This window comes from Amblyraja radiata, chromosome 18, assembly GCF_010909765.2.
Source record: "Amblyraja radiata isolate CabotCenter1 chromosome 18, sAmbRad1.1.pri, whole genome shotgun sequence".
NCBI lineage: Eukaryota > Metazoa > Chordata > Chondrichthyes > Rajiformes > Rajidae > Amblyraja > Amblyraja radiata.
In genome coordinates this window covers 25,912,251-25,925,658 of record NC_045973.1, presented here as the reverse complement: position 1 = coordinate 25,925,658, position 13,408 = coordinate 25,912,251, and the positions used below count along the sequence as shown (strand labels likewise).

At 54.3% G+C, this 13,408-nt stretch overlaps 1 protein-coding gene across 1 annotated transcript in view; it reads left to right on the top strand.

Annotated features, from left to right (window-relative positions):
- The window catches only part of LOC116983575 (laminin subunit beta-2-like), a 77,800-nt gene that overhangs the window by 24,478 nt on the left and 39,914 nt on the right, over nucleotides 1-13,408 (top strand). The window contains exons 4-8 of the mRNA XM_033037359.1: nucleotides 3,871-4,006; nucleotides 6,536-6,609; nucleotides 9,623-9,811; nucleotides 11,015-11,078; nucleotides 13,057-13,335. Of these exons, the coding sequence (XP_032893250.1) occupies nucleotides 3,871-4,006; nucleotides 6,536-6,609; nucleotides 9,623-9,811; nucleotides 11,015-11,078; nucleotides 13,057-13,335 (742 nt within the window). The remainder of the gene's footprint in view (nucleotides 1-3,870; nucleotides 4,007-6,535; nucleotides 6,610-9,622; nucleotides 9,812-11,014; nucleotides 11,079-13,056; nucleotides 13,336-13,408) is intronic.

Sequence of the window (13,408 nt, the reverse complement as noted above, 5' to 3'; positions counted from 1 at the left end):
ACAATTTACAGTGTGGGAGGAAACCGGAGCACCCGGAGAAACCCCACGCAGTCACAGGGAGAACGTGCAAACTCTGTACAGACAGCACCCGTAGTCGGGTTCCCTCTGCACCACCCCCCTCCCTCAGTGCCCCCCCCCCTCTCCGCTGGTCTGGCCTCTCTGTTCCCCGCTCTAGGGCGGGCGTGAGGCCTCTGACTGACCTTGTGCCGCACATCTGCCCTCCTCTCCCCCCCACCCCCCCCCCTAGTCGTTGTCCACTCCCTCAGAATTTATAGCCCAGAGAGGAGGAATTTATGAATATGTGCTCTCAGGGTGTTTGTTGGAACAAGACCAAGGAATTCCAACCCGAGATAGTCAGAATTCTTTGACAAACCTGCAACTATGAGCTGTCTGTAAAGCCTTACAGCACAAGAACAGGTCCTCTGGCCCATTTTAATGTTGCCACACTGGGCTAGTCCCATTTGCCTACATTTGGCCCATATCCCTCTAAACCCTTCCTATCCATATATCTGTCCAAATATCCTTCAAATGTCATAATTACATCCACAGCCATAGCTTCCTCTGGCAACCCGTTCCAGACGCTGACTACCCTCCGAGGTCCCTCTTAAATCTCTTACCTTAAGCCTGTGCCCTCTAGCTTTAGAATCCTCTACCCTGGGGATAAGACTGTGAGCGTTTTAGATACAGCTTGGAAACAGGCCCTTCGGCCCAACGCGTCCACGCCGGCCATCGATCACCCGTTCACACTAGTTCTATGTTATCCCACTTTCTCATCCACTCCCTACACACGAGGGACAATTTACAGAAGCCAATTCACCTGCAAACCTGCACGTCTTTGGGATGTGGGAGGAAACTGGAGCACCCGGAGGAAACCCTCGCGGTCACAGGGAGAACGTGCAAACTCCACACACACACACAGATCAGATCCGAGATCAGGATCAAACCTGGGTCTCTGGCGCTGTGAGGCAGCGGCTGCACCCGCTGTGTCACAGTTGAGGCCACCAGTCCAGAGCTGGAACCAAGACACCACTGTCGTTGATCCCCCCCCCAGTGAGAACAAGAGTGGTGGGTGTCTGGAATGAGCTGCCAGAGGAGGTACTTGAGGTAGGGACAACCACAGCGTTTAAGAAACATTTAGACAGGTACAGGGATGCGAGCCAAACGCGGGCAGGTGGGAGTAGTGTAGATGGGGCAAGTTGGGCCGAAGGGCCTTTTCCGTGCTGTGTGACTCTAGGCTTGCGGTAGTTCAGCAAGGCTGTAACTTGGGAGGGCAGAGTGTGTTGCTGGAAACCTTGTGATCTCCATTCCTTCATCACTGTGAATCTCAGACCCATTTGCAGTCCGGGATGAACGGTCCAGGTGTTAGGCAGGCAGGTGACCTGTCTCCGTGTGTGACCTGTCACCGTGTGTGACCAGGTGACCTGTCCCCGTGTGTGACCAGGTGACCTGTCCCCGTGTGTGACCAGGTGACCTGTCCCCGTGTGTGACCTGTCCCCGTGTGTGACCAGGTGACCTGTCCCCGTGTGTGACCTGTCCCCGTGTGTGACCAGGTGACCTGTCTCCGTGTGTGACCTGTCTCCGTGTGTGACCAGGTGACCTGTCCCCGTGTGTGACCTGTCCCCGTGTGTGGCCTGTCTCCGTGTGTGACCAGGTGACCTGTCTCCGTGTGTGACCAGGTGACCTGTCTCCGTGTGTGACCAGGTGACCTGTCTCCGTGTGTGGCCTGTCTCCGTGTGTGACCAGGTGACCTGTCTCCGTGTGTGACCAGGTGACATGTCTCCGTGTGTGACCAGGTGACCTGTCCCCGTGTGTGACCTGTCCCCGTGTGTGACCAGGTGACCTGTCTCCGTGTGTGGCCTGTCTCCGTGTGTGACCAGGTGACCTGTCCCCGTGTGTGACCTGTCCCCGTGTGTGACCTGTCCCCGTGTGTGACCTGTCTCCGTGTGTGGCCTGTCTCCGTGTGTGACCAGGTGACCTGTCCCCGTGTGTGACCTGTCCCCGTGTGTGACCTGTCCCCGTGTGTGACCTGTCCCCGTGTGTGACCAGGTGACCTGTCCCCGTGTGTGACCTGTCCCCGTGTGTGACCAGGTGACCTGTCCCCGTGTGTGACCTGTCCCCGTGTGTGACCAGGTGACCTGTCCCCGTGTGTGACCTGTCCCCGTGTGTGACCTGTCCCCGTGTGTGACCTGTCTCCGTGTGTGACCTGTCCCCGTGTGTGACCAGGTGACCTGTCTCCGTGTGTGACCTGTCTCCGTGTGTGACCAGGTGACCTGTCTCCGTGTGTGACCTGGTGACCTGCCTCCGCCACTCACCCTCTGTGCATGTGCCAGGCAGAGCTGGTGTTTCAGCCGGCCCACACCCGCCCCTGTCTGCCTTGCATCCAGCCCGCTGTCTCTGTGCCCTACAAGTCTGCACTGGTCCTTCAGCGACAAGACAATGGCAGCCCCTGAGAAACCCATTCCTGAAATATCTCGTGAAGATAAACACAGAGACTTGGCAGGAGAGGGAGAATAGTTTTGTTGAAAGCCTGCGTTTGTCAAAGTGGAGAACAAAACACAAAGGGATTCACGGGTCAGGTAGCGGCTGTGTGGGAGGGACAAACAGCGCTTCTTCCCCTCCACTGATGGAGAACACCTGCATTAAACATCAGGCAGTCCCAGCGTGTGGTCCCGTTGCAAATCCCTTTGATTCTAATCGTCTCTGGGGTGGAGCAGTGGTAGACTTGCCACCTTGCAGCGCCAGAGACCAGGGTTCAATCCTGCCAACAGGTGCTGTCTGTACAGAGTTTGCACGTTCCCCCTGTGACCACGTGGGTTTGTGGGAGTGCTCTGGTTTCCTTCCACAAGGCAAAGATGTGCAGGTTTCTAGGTTAATTGGCCATTGTCCGTAGTGTTTAGGACAGTGCTAGTGTACAAGTGATCGCTTGTTGGCGTGGACTCGGTTCGCCGAAGAGCCTATATCTACGCTGTTTCTCTAAAAACTAAGAAAGATCCTGACCTGAAATGTCACCTATCCATGTTTTCCAAAGATGCTGCCTGACCTGCTGAGTTACTCCAGCATTTTGTGTCTTTTTTTTTGTAACCCAGCACCTGCAGTTCCTTGTATTGCATCTCTCTGATTGCACCCCGTCCCACGCGGCCACTGTAAGGCCTCTGGTCCATTCCGCCAGTTTCTCCCCCTCCATCGCACTGCCCCGACCTCACCAACCTCTCGTAGTGACACTGTGCTGTTAATAGCCAGCTGCTCACAGCCTGGTGGAGTGTGGGAGGTTGATGTTACTCTGAGGATTTCTCTGGATTTCTCCCGCACAGGTTTATTGACCAGGCGGGCGAATTGTAGACATAAGGAACTGCAGATGCTGGTTTACACACAGGGCACACAGTAACTCAGCACGGATGACATCTATAGATCAGGGTCTGAAGTATGGCCCCGACCCGAAAAACGTCACCTCACCTTGTTCTCCAGAGATGCTGCCTGATTTGTTGAGTTGCTCCAGCACTTTGTGTTCATTGTATCCTGAGTGGCACAATGGTGCAGTGCCAGAGACCCGGGTTTGGTCCTGACCACGGGTGTTGTCTGTGTGGAGTTTGCACATTCTCCCTGTGACCACGTGGGTTTCCTCTGGGTGATCTGATTCCCTCCCACATCCAAAAGATGTGAAGGTTTGTAGGTGAATTGGCATTGGTAAATTGTAAATCAGCCCTAGTGTGTGGGACAGTGCTAGTGCATGGGGTGATTGCTGGTCGGCACGGACACAGTGGGCCGGCGGGCAGTTTCCGTGCTGTATCTCTAAACACAAAATGAAGGGGGCAGACAGAGGGGAGAGGTGAGGTGACAGTAATGGCGGGATTGTCTCTGTATGTGTTGCAGGGACTGAAGAAATGCTTCCAGTGTGACTCACGGGCACCGTACAACCCAGACACCAGCAGTTCCAGTCACCGGGTGGAGAATGTCATCTACCTCAGCGACCAGACCGGGGAGAGGACCTGGTGGCAGTCCGAGAATGGTGAGTGGCAGGGCAGCCAGGGGCACAACCCGTGGGCACAGGGCAATGCCAGCCGTGGCTCTGAGCTAATGCCCCAGTGCTGAGGCTGGCTTGGTCCCAGAGCAAGCTCACACATGCATGGGGGTAAATTGGCTTTTTGAGAGTCCTGCACTAGCACTCCCAAGTCCCTTTGCACCTCCGATTTCTGGATTCTCTCTCCATTCAGAAAATAATCGACACCTTTATTCTTATTACTAAAATGCATGACTCTGCACTTTGCTGTACTGAATTTCATCTGCCACTTCCCTGCCCACCCTCCTAACCTGTCCAAGTCCTTCTGCTTCCTCTACACTGCCTGCCCCTCCACCTATCTTAGCATCATCGCAAAACTTGGCCACAAAGCCTTCAATCCCCTTATCAAAACCATTAATATACAACGTGAAGAGTAGCGGCCCCAGCACCGACCCCTGCGGAACTCCACTCGTCACTGGCAGCCAACCTGAACAAGCGCCTTTTATTACAACTCTTTGTTCTTTAAAAACATCCCAATCCTCTGGCCTCCCACTGATCTTTGCAATGTGGTACGCCTTCTCTTTTGCTTTTATGTTGTCCTTGACATTCCTTGTCAATCATGGTCGTCTTATTCTCCCCCTGGAATCTTTCTTCCTCTTTGGAATGAAATGATCCTGCACCTTCCGAATTATCCGCGGAAATTCCTGCCATTGTTGCGCTACCATCATCGCCTTTCCTATGCGGCGATTTTATTTCCTGATGCAACTTGGGCGCTTTATCCTGGCTACTGTTTGGGGGCCTGTAAATAACTTCCATTAGAATCTTTTTACACTTGCAGTTATTCACCTCTTCCCACAGGGACTCTACATCTTCTCATCCTATGTCACCCTTTGCTAAGGACTGCATTTCATTCCTTACCAGCAAGGCTACCCCACCCCCTCTGCTCGCCTGTCTGGCCTTGCGATAGGATGTGTAGCCTTGAATATGTAGCTGTCAGTTCTGATCCTCTTGTAGCCACGTCTCCGTAATACCTACAACATCATACCCACCAATTTCCAACTGTGCTACAAGCTCATCCACTTTGTTCCTTGTGCTGCGTGCATTCAAATACAATATCTTCAATTCGGTGTTGACCACCCCCCCTCTCACAACCATCCCAATTGTACCCGACCTTGCTCTCTTCTCCCTTTTTAAACGTTCTGTCCTGCTATTGCTGAAGGCTTCCGTGATCCTTCCTGTACTCTCTTTCCCATTAACTCCATGCATAAGCTTCCATGTTGTTGACCCCCCCCCCCACTATTCAGTTTAAGCCCACCCGTGTAACACTAGGACACCTGCCTGAAGGTGCAACCCTCTTGTACAGGTCATCCCTGCCCCAGAAGAGATCCCAGTGGTCCAGAAATCTAAATCCCTGCCCCCTGCACCAACTCCTCAGCCACACATTCAGCTCCCCCTATCTCTCTGTTCCTACACTCACTGGCACGAGGTACTGGAAGCAAACCAGAGATAACTATCCTGGAGGTCCTGCTTTTCAGCCTCCCACCTAATTCTCTATACTCGTGTTGGGGAACCTCCTTCCTGCTCTTACCTATGCCGTTTGTGCCTACGTCCACAACTACTTCCGGCTGCTCCCGTTCCCTCTCGAGGATGTCCTGCAGTCGGTCTGTGATATCTTGGACCCTGGCACCGAGGAGGCCACACTCCATCCTTGAGTCTCGCCTGTGGCCTCAGAATCTCCTCTCCGCACCCCTGACTATGGAGTCACCCACCACCATGGCTCTGCCTGACGTCAGTCACTCTGGTTGAGCCTGGAAGTGTCGACAGCCCCGACAGCTCCCAAGAGGGTGAACCTCTTTTCAAAAGGATTCTATACAGCTCTATACAATCACCCCTCTGCCACTCTGCCCCCCTGCCCCTCCCTGTAGCTCATGCCCTCAAGTCCTGGCAACATCCTTGTAAATCGGGATGCAAGGAACTGCAGATGACTGTTTGCAAATATGGACAAAGTGCTGGAGTAACTCAGCGGGTCAGGCAGCATCTCTGGAGATCAGGGAAGAGTCTCGACACGAAACGTCACCTATCCACGTTCTCTAGAGATGCAGCCCAAACCGCCGAGATACTTCAGCACTTTTTGTCTTGTTTTGTAAAGCAGCATCTGCAGTTCCTTGTATCCACAAGATATTCAGTAAATTGGAAATCCAGCCGGAAACTATTTACCGATTGTGTTTTAGAAATTAAAAAGCAGCAAATCCTGCAAGGTCCCAATATTGTCATGGAATATTTATTTTCAAACGAGTTATTAGCACACGCTCAGAGACGTACCCTCACTCCCTATACCTTGCAATGCATCTGGATTGCACAGTTTGCAGTTTCGTGGCAATTTTCCGCTCAGCAGCGGCTATTGTTAGAGGTGATACATGATCGTCAGCGTGGGATTCCAAGCCCCAGTTTTGTTTGCTGGCAGGCACTGTGGGCTGGGTGTTACCTGACACCTGTTGGTGCCGAGTTACTGTCGTGCCTTGTCTTGTCCCCGCACAGGTGAGGAGAAGGTGAGCATTCAGCTCGACCTGGAGGCCGAGTTCCACTTCACTCACCTCATCATGAAGTTCAAGGTGAGAGTGAGGGCCGAGAGGGTTGGAGGTGGTTAGAGTTTAGAGATACGTCTTTGGGATGTGGGAGGAAACCGGAGCACCCGGAGAAAGCCCATGTGGTCACAGGGAGAACGTGCAAACTCCACACAGAGAGCACCTGAGGTCAGGATTGAACCCGGATCTCTGGTGCTGTGAGGCAGCGGCTCTACCCGCTGCGCCACTGTGCCGCCTGCAAGGTGGTCCAGAAGGTGATGCCAGCTGCCCTGGGCACTCTGACCCATCCCGTCCACATTGTCCTCATCCTCCCAGACACCCACTGCCAGCAAGTCTGTTCCTTGGAGAATTCACGGAGACATAGAGTGCGGAAACCAAGAAATGTGGAAAGAAGGAACTGCAGGTGTTGGTTTACCAAAAAATGATACAAAATGGAGGGGAAACTCATCGGGCCAGGCAGCATCTCATGATTATATTCACTTTATCCGTGCCCCTCATGGTCTTGTACACCTCATCAAGGTCACCCCTCAACCTCCTACCGTCCAAAGAAAATAGCCCCAGCCTATCCAACCTCTCCCTGTAACTCAAGCCCGCAAACCCAGGTAACATCCTGGTGAATCTCTCCTGCCCCCTTTCCAATCTAACAATAGTCGAGGGTTGAGCTGCAAACTAAAGCACATTCTCCTGGTTCAACGGCAGCCACTCCCCCGGGATTGCTGCTGCCAACTTGGCTCCACTTCCCAGTCATGTGCTCCGGGTCTTGAGTGGGAACAGTCTGGATTCTTTGATCAGAAGCGTTCCCAGGTTGGCCACAAGCCCACAGTCTCAGAGGCTCTCGATTAGTAACCATGGAGACCTGGGCAGTAGGTGGCCAGGCCGTGGTCAGCCAAAACCTAGACCCACGGGTCAATGGTGATCAGCCATCCCGCTTGGCCAACCCCCCCACCCCACCCCCCCACCTTGTCCAAGAGCAGCTTCTGACTGATCATCGTGCCAAACCCCACCCCTCATTTACAACCTGACTGAATCGTTTAGCAGGACCAGGCAGCATTGTAAGGCCAAAGTCCCATGTCACAGTCACAGAGCTGTACAATTTGGTCGGTCCACCTTGTCCATGCCGACCAAATTGGCATACTGGGGTAGTCCCATTTGCATGCATTTGGCCCATAAACCCATCAGTGCTGTATGTTTTCATACAGCTCATACCCTCTGATGCAGGCAGCCTCCATATAAACTTCCTCTGCACCCTATACAAGGTGTCCACACCACCCTGGGATGGGACCACAGGGAGATGAAAGCAGCAACAGTGGTCACATTTAAGTTCAGGTTTATTATTGTCAAGTGTACCGAGTTACAGTGAAAGGCTTTGATTTGCATGCTATCCAAACACATCAGATATACCATGCATACCATGCACGGTGGGCAGCGCGAATCACGTCGCAGCGGCCTCTGCAGTCCGTCCGTCTTTTTATTATTTTTTGTCTCGTTGAATGTAGTTTTTATTATTTTTTTGTGTGTATGTGTGTGGGTATGTGTGTGGGGTGTGGGGGGCGGGGGGTGGGGGAAACTTTTAAAATCTATCCCCTGCATGGAGAACCCGACCTTTTCTCTGTCGGGTCTCCGTTGTCGTTGGGGCTGCACCGTGGAGCGGCCTCCAGCAGGAACGACCTGGGGCTCCAGTCGCGGAGCCGGCGGACCTACTCACCATCATGCAGCTGGCCGAGTTCGGAGCGGGAGGAGCGGTGGTGGCGCGCTGCTGCGACCCAACCCCGGGGATTCGGAGGCTCCAACCGCAGGTCTGGCGGACAGTGACACCGGGAGCCCGCGGGTCCCTGCTGGGAGACCGCTTTTCGGGGCTTCCGCAACGGCGACTTCACCCGCCCGAGTTGCGGGGTTGAAGTTTACCTGGAGCGGGGCCTTACATCACCGCCCGGCGTAGCTTGGAATGGCTGCGGGACTTTGCTAGCACCCACCGGGGGCTCCAACAACAAGACCCGGAGCGTGGCCTTGCATCACCCGGCGCGGCATTAATGGCCGCGGGACAATTACCATCGCCCGCCGGGGGCTTTGACTTTGACTCTGACATCGGGAGGGGAATGGGAAGTGCAGGGGAGAGATAAGTCTTTGCCTTCCATCACAGCGAGGAGGAGATGCGCTGTGATGGATGTTTGTGCAAATTGTGTTGTGTCTTGGGTCTTTCTTGTGTGTATGACTGCAGAAACAACATTTCGTTTGAACCTCAATGGGGTTCAAATGACAAATAAATTGTATTGTATTGTAAATACAATCCATTCAAACTCAAGTGTAATAGGTAGAGCAAAGGGGAAGATACAGAGTGTAGAATATAGTTCTCAGCAATGTAGCGCATCAGTTCCAGAGACAAAGTCCAATGTCCGCAATGGGGTAGAGGTGAATTGGACAGCACCCTAGCTTATCGAAGGACCGTTCAGAAGCCTGATAACAGAGGGGAAGAAGCTGTCCCTGAGTGTGGTGGTGCGCGCTTTCAAGCTTCTGTACCTTCTGCCTGATGGGAGCGGGGAGAGGAGAAGGAATAACCGGGGTGGGACAATTCTTTGAGGATGTTGGCTGCTTTCTCGAGGCAGCGTGAAGTGTAGATGTCCAGTACAGTATCGCCGTACCCAAGCACATCCCCAATTAGCAAAGTGACCAGAAATAGTCTATTGAGCCCGCATGCAAGAGGCGCCATGTTTTGGCGCGATTATCAAAGTCCAGCCCATGCTCTAGCTCTTATGAGCGGACCCCGACCCAGGCTGCTGCAGGGCCTCCAGCCATCACCTTCCTTGGTGTTGCTTGTGGGGAGTCTGTGTCTGTGTGATGGGCTGGACCACATGTGATGGGCTGGACCACGTCCACAATCTCTGCCATTTCTTGCGGTCTTGGGCAGCGCTGTTCCCAAACCGAGTGCGATGCATCCCGATCGCATGCATTGTACGCTGCATCTGGAGACGTTTCTGGCTGCGTTGTGCAAGGGGCGCGCCGCCGTTGACCGTGTCCCACCGCCTGCCATTCTGTCCGCCAGACGTTCCGGCCAGCAGCCATGTACATCGAGAGGTCCGCGGACTTTGGCCGCTCTTGGAACGTGTATCGCTACTTTGCTTTCAACTGCACCGTCTCCTTCCCCAACATCCCCACTGGGCCACTGAGGAGAATCGACGACACCATCTGTGAGCACCGCTACTCAGACATCGAGCCGTCCACACAGGGAGAGGTGGGTGAGGGGGGGTAGGGGAGGGGGGAACGATGAGGGGGGGTGTGGGTGAGGGAGGTGGGGGGGGGGGGGGGGGGGGGGGGGGGGGGTGAGGGAGGTGGGAGGTGTGGGGATGAGGGAGGGGAGGGGTCCTGAATAAGGACAAGATCCCCGGGCAGTGATGAGCAGAGAGGGGCCGGGAGTTTCCCTCTCTCCCCCTGCCCCAGCTCACCCCCCCTTCCCCCACCTCTCCCCCCCCACACCTCTTCCCCCCCCCCCACACTTCTTCCCCCCCCCCCACACTTCTCCCCCCCCACACCTCTCCCCCCCCCCCACACCTCTCCCCCCCCCCCCTTCACACCTCTCCCCCTCTCCTCCTCCCCACCATCCCCGCCCTTCTGCAGAGTCCCTGCTTTCTCTACACCTCCTGCCCCTCCACCTATTTTCATATCTCATATCATCCACAAACTTTGCCACTAAGCCTTCAATCACCTCGTCCAAATCATTAATATACAACGTGAAGAGTAGCGGCCCCAGCACCGAGCCCGGCCCAACCAGAAAAAGCCCCCTTTATTGCCACTCTTTGCCTTTGCCGTCCAGCCAACCTGATGTCCATGCTACTAACTGCCCTTTCATTCCGTGGGCTCTCATCTTCCTGAGCAGTGCGGCACCGTGTGGCACCTTATCAAAGGCTTTCTGAAAATCTAAACATTTGCTGACTCTCCTTTGTCTGTCATGCTATTTACTTCTTCAAAGAATTCCAGCAAATTTGTCAAGCAAGACTTCCCCTTCACAAAGCCACACTCTCCCTGCCTCTTCTTCCCCCCCCCCCCCCTTCTTCTCCCACTCCTCACCTCTCCCCCCTCTTCTCTCCCCTCTCCCCCCTCTTCTCTCCCCCCCTCTTCTCTCCCCCCCCCCCCTTCTTCTCCCACTCCCCACCTCTCCCCCTCACCTCTCCCCGGGTCAGTATCTGCCCTTCATGAACACCACCAGCAGTGGGCTGTGGCTGTAGCCGGTTGCCCGGTGCTGTGGCAGGGAGTTGCTGGTGAGATGTGTTGCTGGTTCCCTCCGGGTCTGCCCCCAGAGGGGTATGACGGAGTGTGCAGGCGGTGGGTGTGCATGTGTGGAGCGGTTCCCGCTGGGTTTACACTGCCGGCTCGGCAACATCTCGGCAGCGGACCTGAGCGTCAGTGTCTCCATTAATCACTCGGTTCCCTCCCGCAGGTTATTTATAAAGTGCTGGACCCGGTGGTGAAAGTGGACGATCCCTACAGTCTGCAGATTCAAGGTGACCGCCCCGTCACTGGGCTCCTGTCCCCAGGTGTCAGGCTCACACCCTGTCAGCACACACACCCTGGCACCCACTGTGGGCTGGACCTCTGGACGTGTGGGGGGCAGGGGTGGGACAGTACATCAGGAGGGGGGGTGGGGGCAGACAGGGGGGGAGGGGGGGCGGTGGGGGATGGCAGGATGAACGTAGTTTCCGGAGTTCAGGCTGGGATTGGCTGCGGTCAGCCTGCTTTGGAATGGCCATGGTTGGGTTGGGCTGGGTTTGGATTGGCTACAATTGGGTAAGGATTTGATTGGCTGCAGTTGGGTTGGCCGCCGTTGGGTTTTGATTGGTTGTGGTTGGGTTGGGTTTTGATTGGCTGTGGTTGGGTTGGGTTTTGATTGGCTGCGGTTAGGTTGGGTTGGGTTTTGATTGGTTGAGGTTGGGTTGGGTTTTGATTGGCTGTGGTTGGGTTGGGTTGGATCAACCATGATTGGGTCACATTGCTTTGGATTGGCCACGGTTGGATCTGGTCCTAGCTTTCAATCCGGGCAGGTCTATCATGTCCACCCAATGCACCAAGTCACTCCCACATCTTCTCCTCAAGAACAGCACAGGAACAGGCCCTTCAGCCCAAAGTATCCATGCCCAACATGATACCAAGTTAAACTAATCTCCTCCTCCTGCATGTGATCCATATCCCTGCATAAACATGAGCCTATCTAAAAGCCTCTTTAACATCACTATCGTATCTGCCTCCACCACCATCCCAGGCAGCGTGTTCCAGGCATCGTCAAATTGAACCTTTAACGCATAGTAGACTGTGCTCGGTGTGGATAAAGGGGACTTGTCTAGATAAGTACAGTGAATCCCGGAACTGTACAGTAGGAAGCAGACCCTTCAGCCCATCTTATCCATGCCAACCAAGTTGGCACACTGGGCTAGTGCCATTTGCTCCATCTTCCTCTACACCCTTCTTATCCGTCTGTTATATATCTGTTCAAATGTCTTTTAAAAGCCATCATTGTATCTGCTTCTATAGCTTCCTCTGGCAGCTCGTTCCAGATACAGACTACCCTCTGAGTGAAATCCCTCTTAATCTCTCCCCTCTCACCTTAAGCCTGTTCCCTTTAGTTTTAGAATCCTCTACCCTGGGGAAAGACTGTGAGCGTTCACTTTATCCGTGCCCCTCATGATCTTGTACACCTCAGCCTCGTACACTCCAGAGAACAAAGTCCCAGCCTCTCCAACTTCTACCTGTAACTCAAGCCCGCAAGCCCAGGTAACATCCTGGTGAACCTTCTGCACCCTTTCCAATGTAGTGATACCCAATGGTCAGCATGGATGCATTGGGCTGAAGGGCCTGTTCCTGTGCAGTAAGAACAGTGACCCCCTCAATCTTCCCAGGTGACTGCTGGTGTTAGAGGTGGGGGGGAGGGGTGCAGGCCCAAGGCACGGACTGAGTGAGCAGTTCCTACTGACAACACCATCATAGTTTAGTTTATTGTCACATGTGCCGAGGTACAATGAAAAGCCTTTGTTGCGTGCTATCCAGTCAGCAGAAAACTATACATGATTACACTCAAGCCGTTCACACATACATGATGAAGGGATTAACATTTAGTGCAAGATAAAGTCCAGTAAAGTCCGATTCAAGATCGTCTGAGGGTCTCCAATGAGGTAGATGGGAGGTCAGAACTGCTCTCTAGTGGGTGAGAGGCTGGTTCAGTTGCCTGATAACAGCTGGGAAGAAACTGTCCCTGAATCTGGAGGTGTGCGTTTTCACACTTCTGTACCTCTTGCCTGATGGGAGAGGGGAGGAGGGAGTGACCGGGGTCAGACTGGTCCTGGATTGTGCTGATGACCTTGCCAAGGCAGCGTGAGGTGTCGATGGAAGGGAGGTTGGTTTGCGTGATGGTCTGGGCTGCATCCACAACTCTCTGCATTTCCTGCGGCCTTGGATCGAGCTGCCTGGTAACGTTCCCTCTCACCGTAGACCGGCTGAGGATCACCAATTTGAAGATCCACTTCACCAAGCTGCACACTCTGGGGGACAATCTGTTGGACCGGCGGCCGGTGGTCCTACAGAAGTATTACTACGCCATCTACGAGCTGGTGGTGCGCGGGAGCTGCTTCTGTTACGGCCACGCCTCGGAGTGTTCCCCTGTGGCGGGCGTCCAAGGAGACGTGCCGGGAATGGTAAGATCCCTACAAACCTCGCCGTTCACCCACTCACAATGTCACCTGGACTTGCGGGCCTCAGTTACACAGAGAGGTTGGATAGGCTGCCACTTGGTTATAGTCACAGAGTCAGCAGGTGTGAAAACAGGCCCTTCGGCCCAACTTGC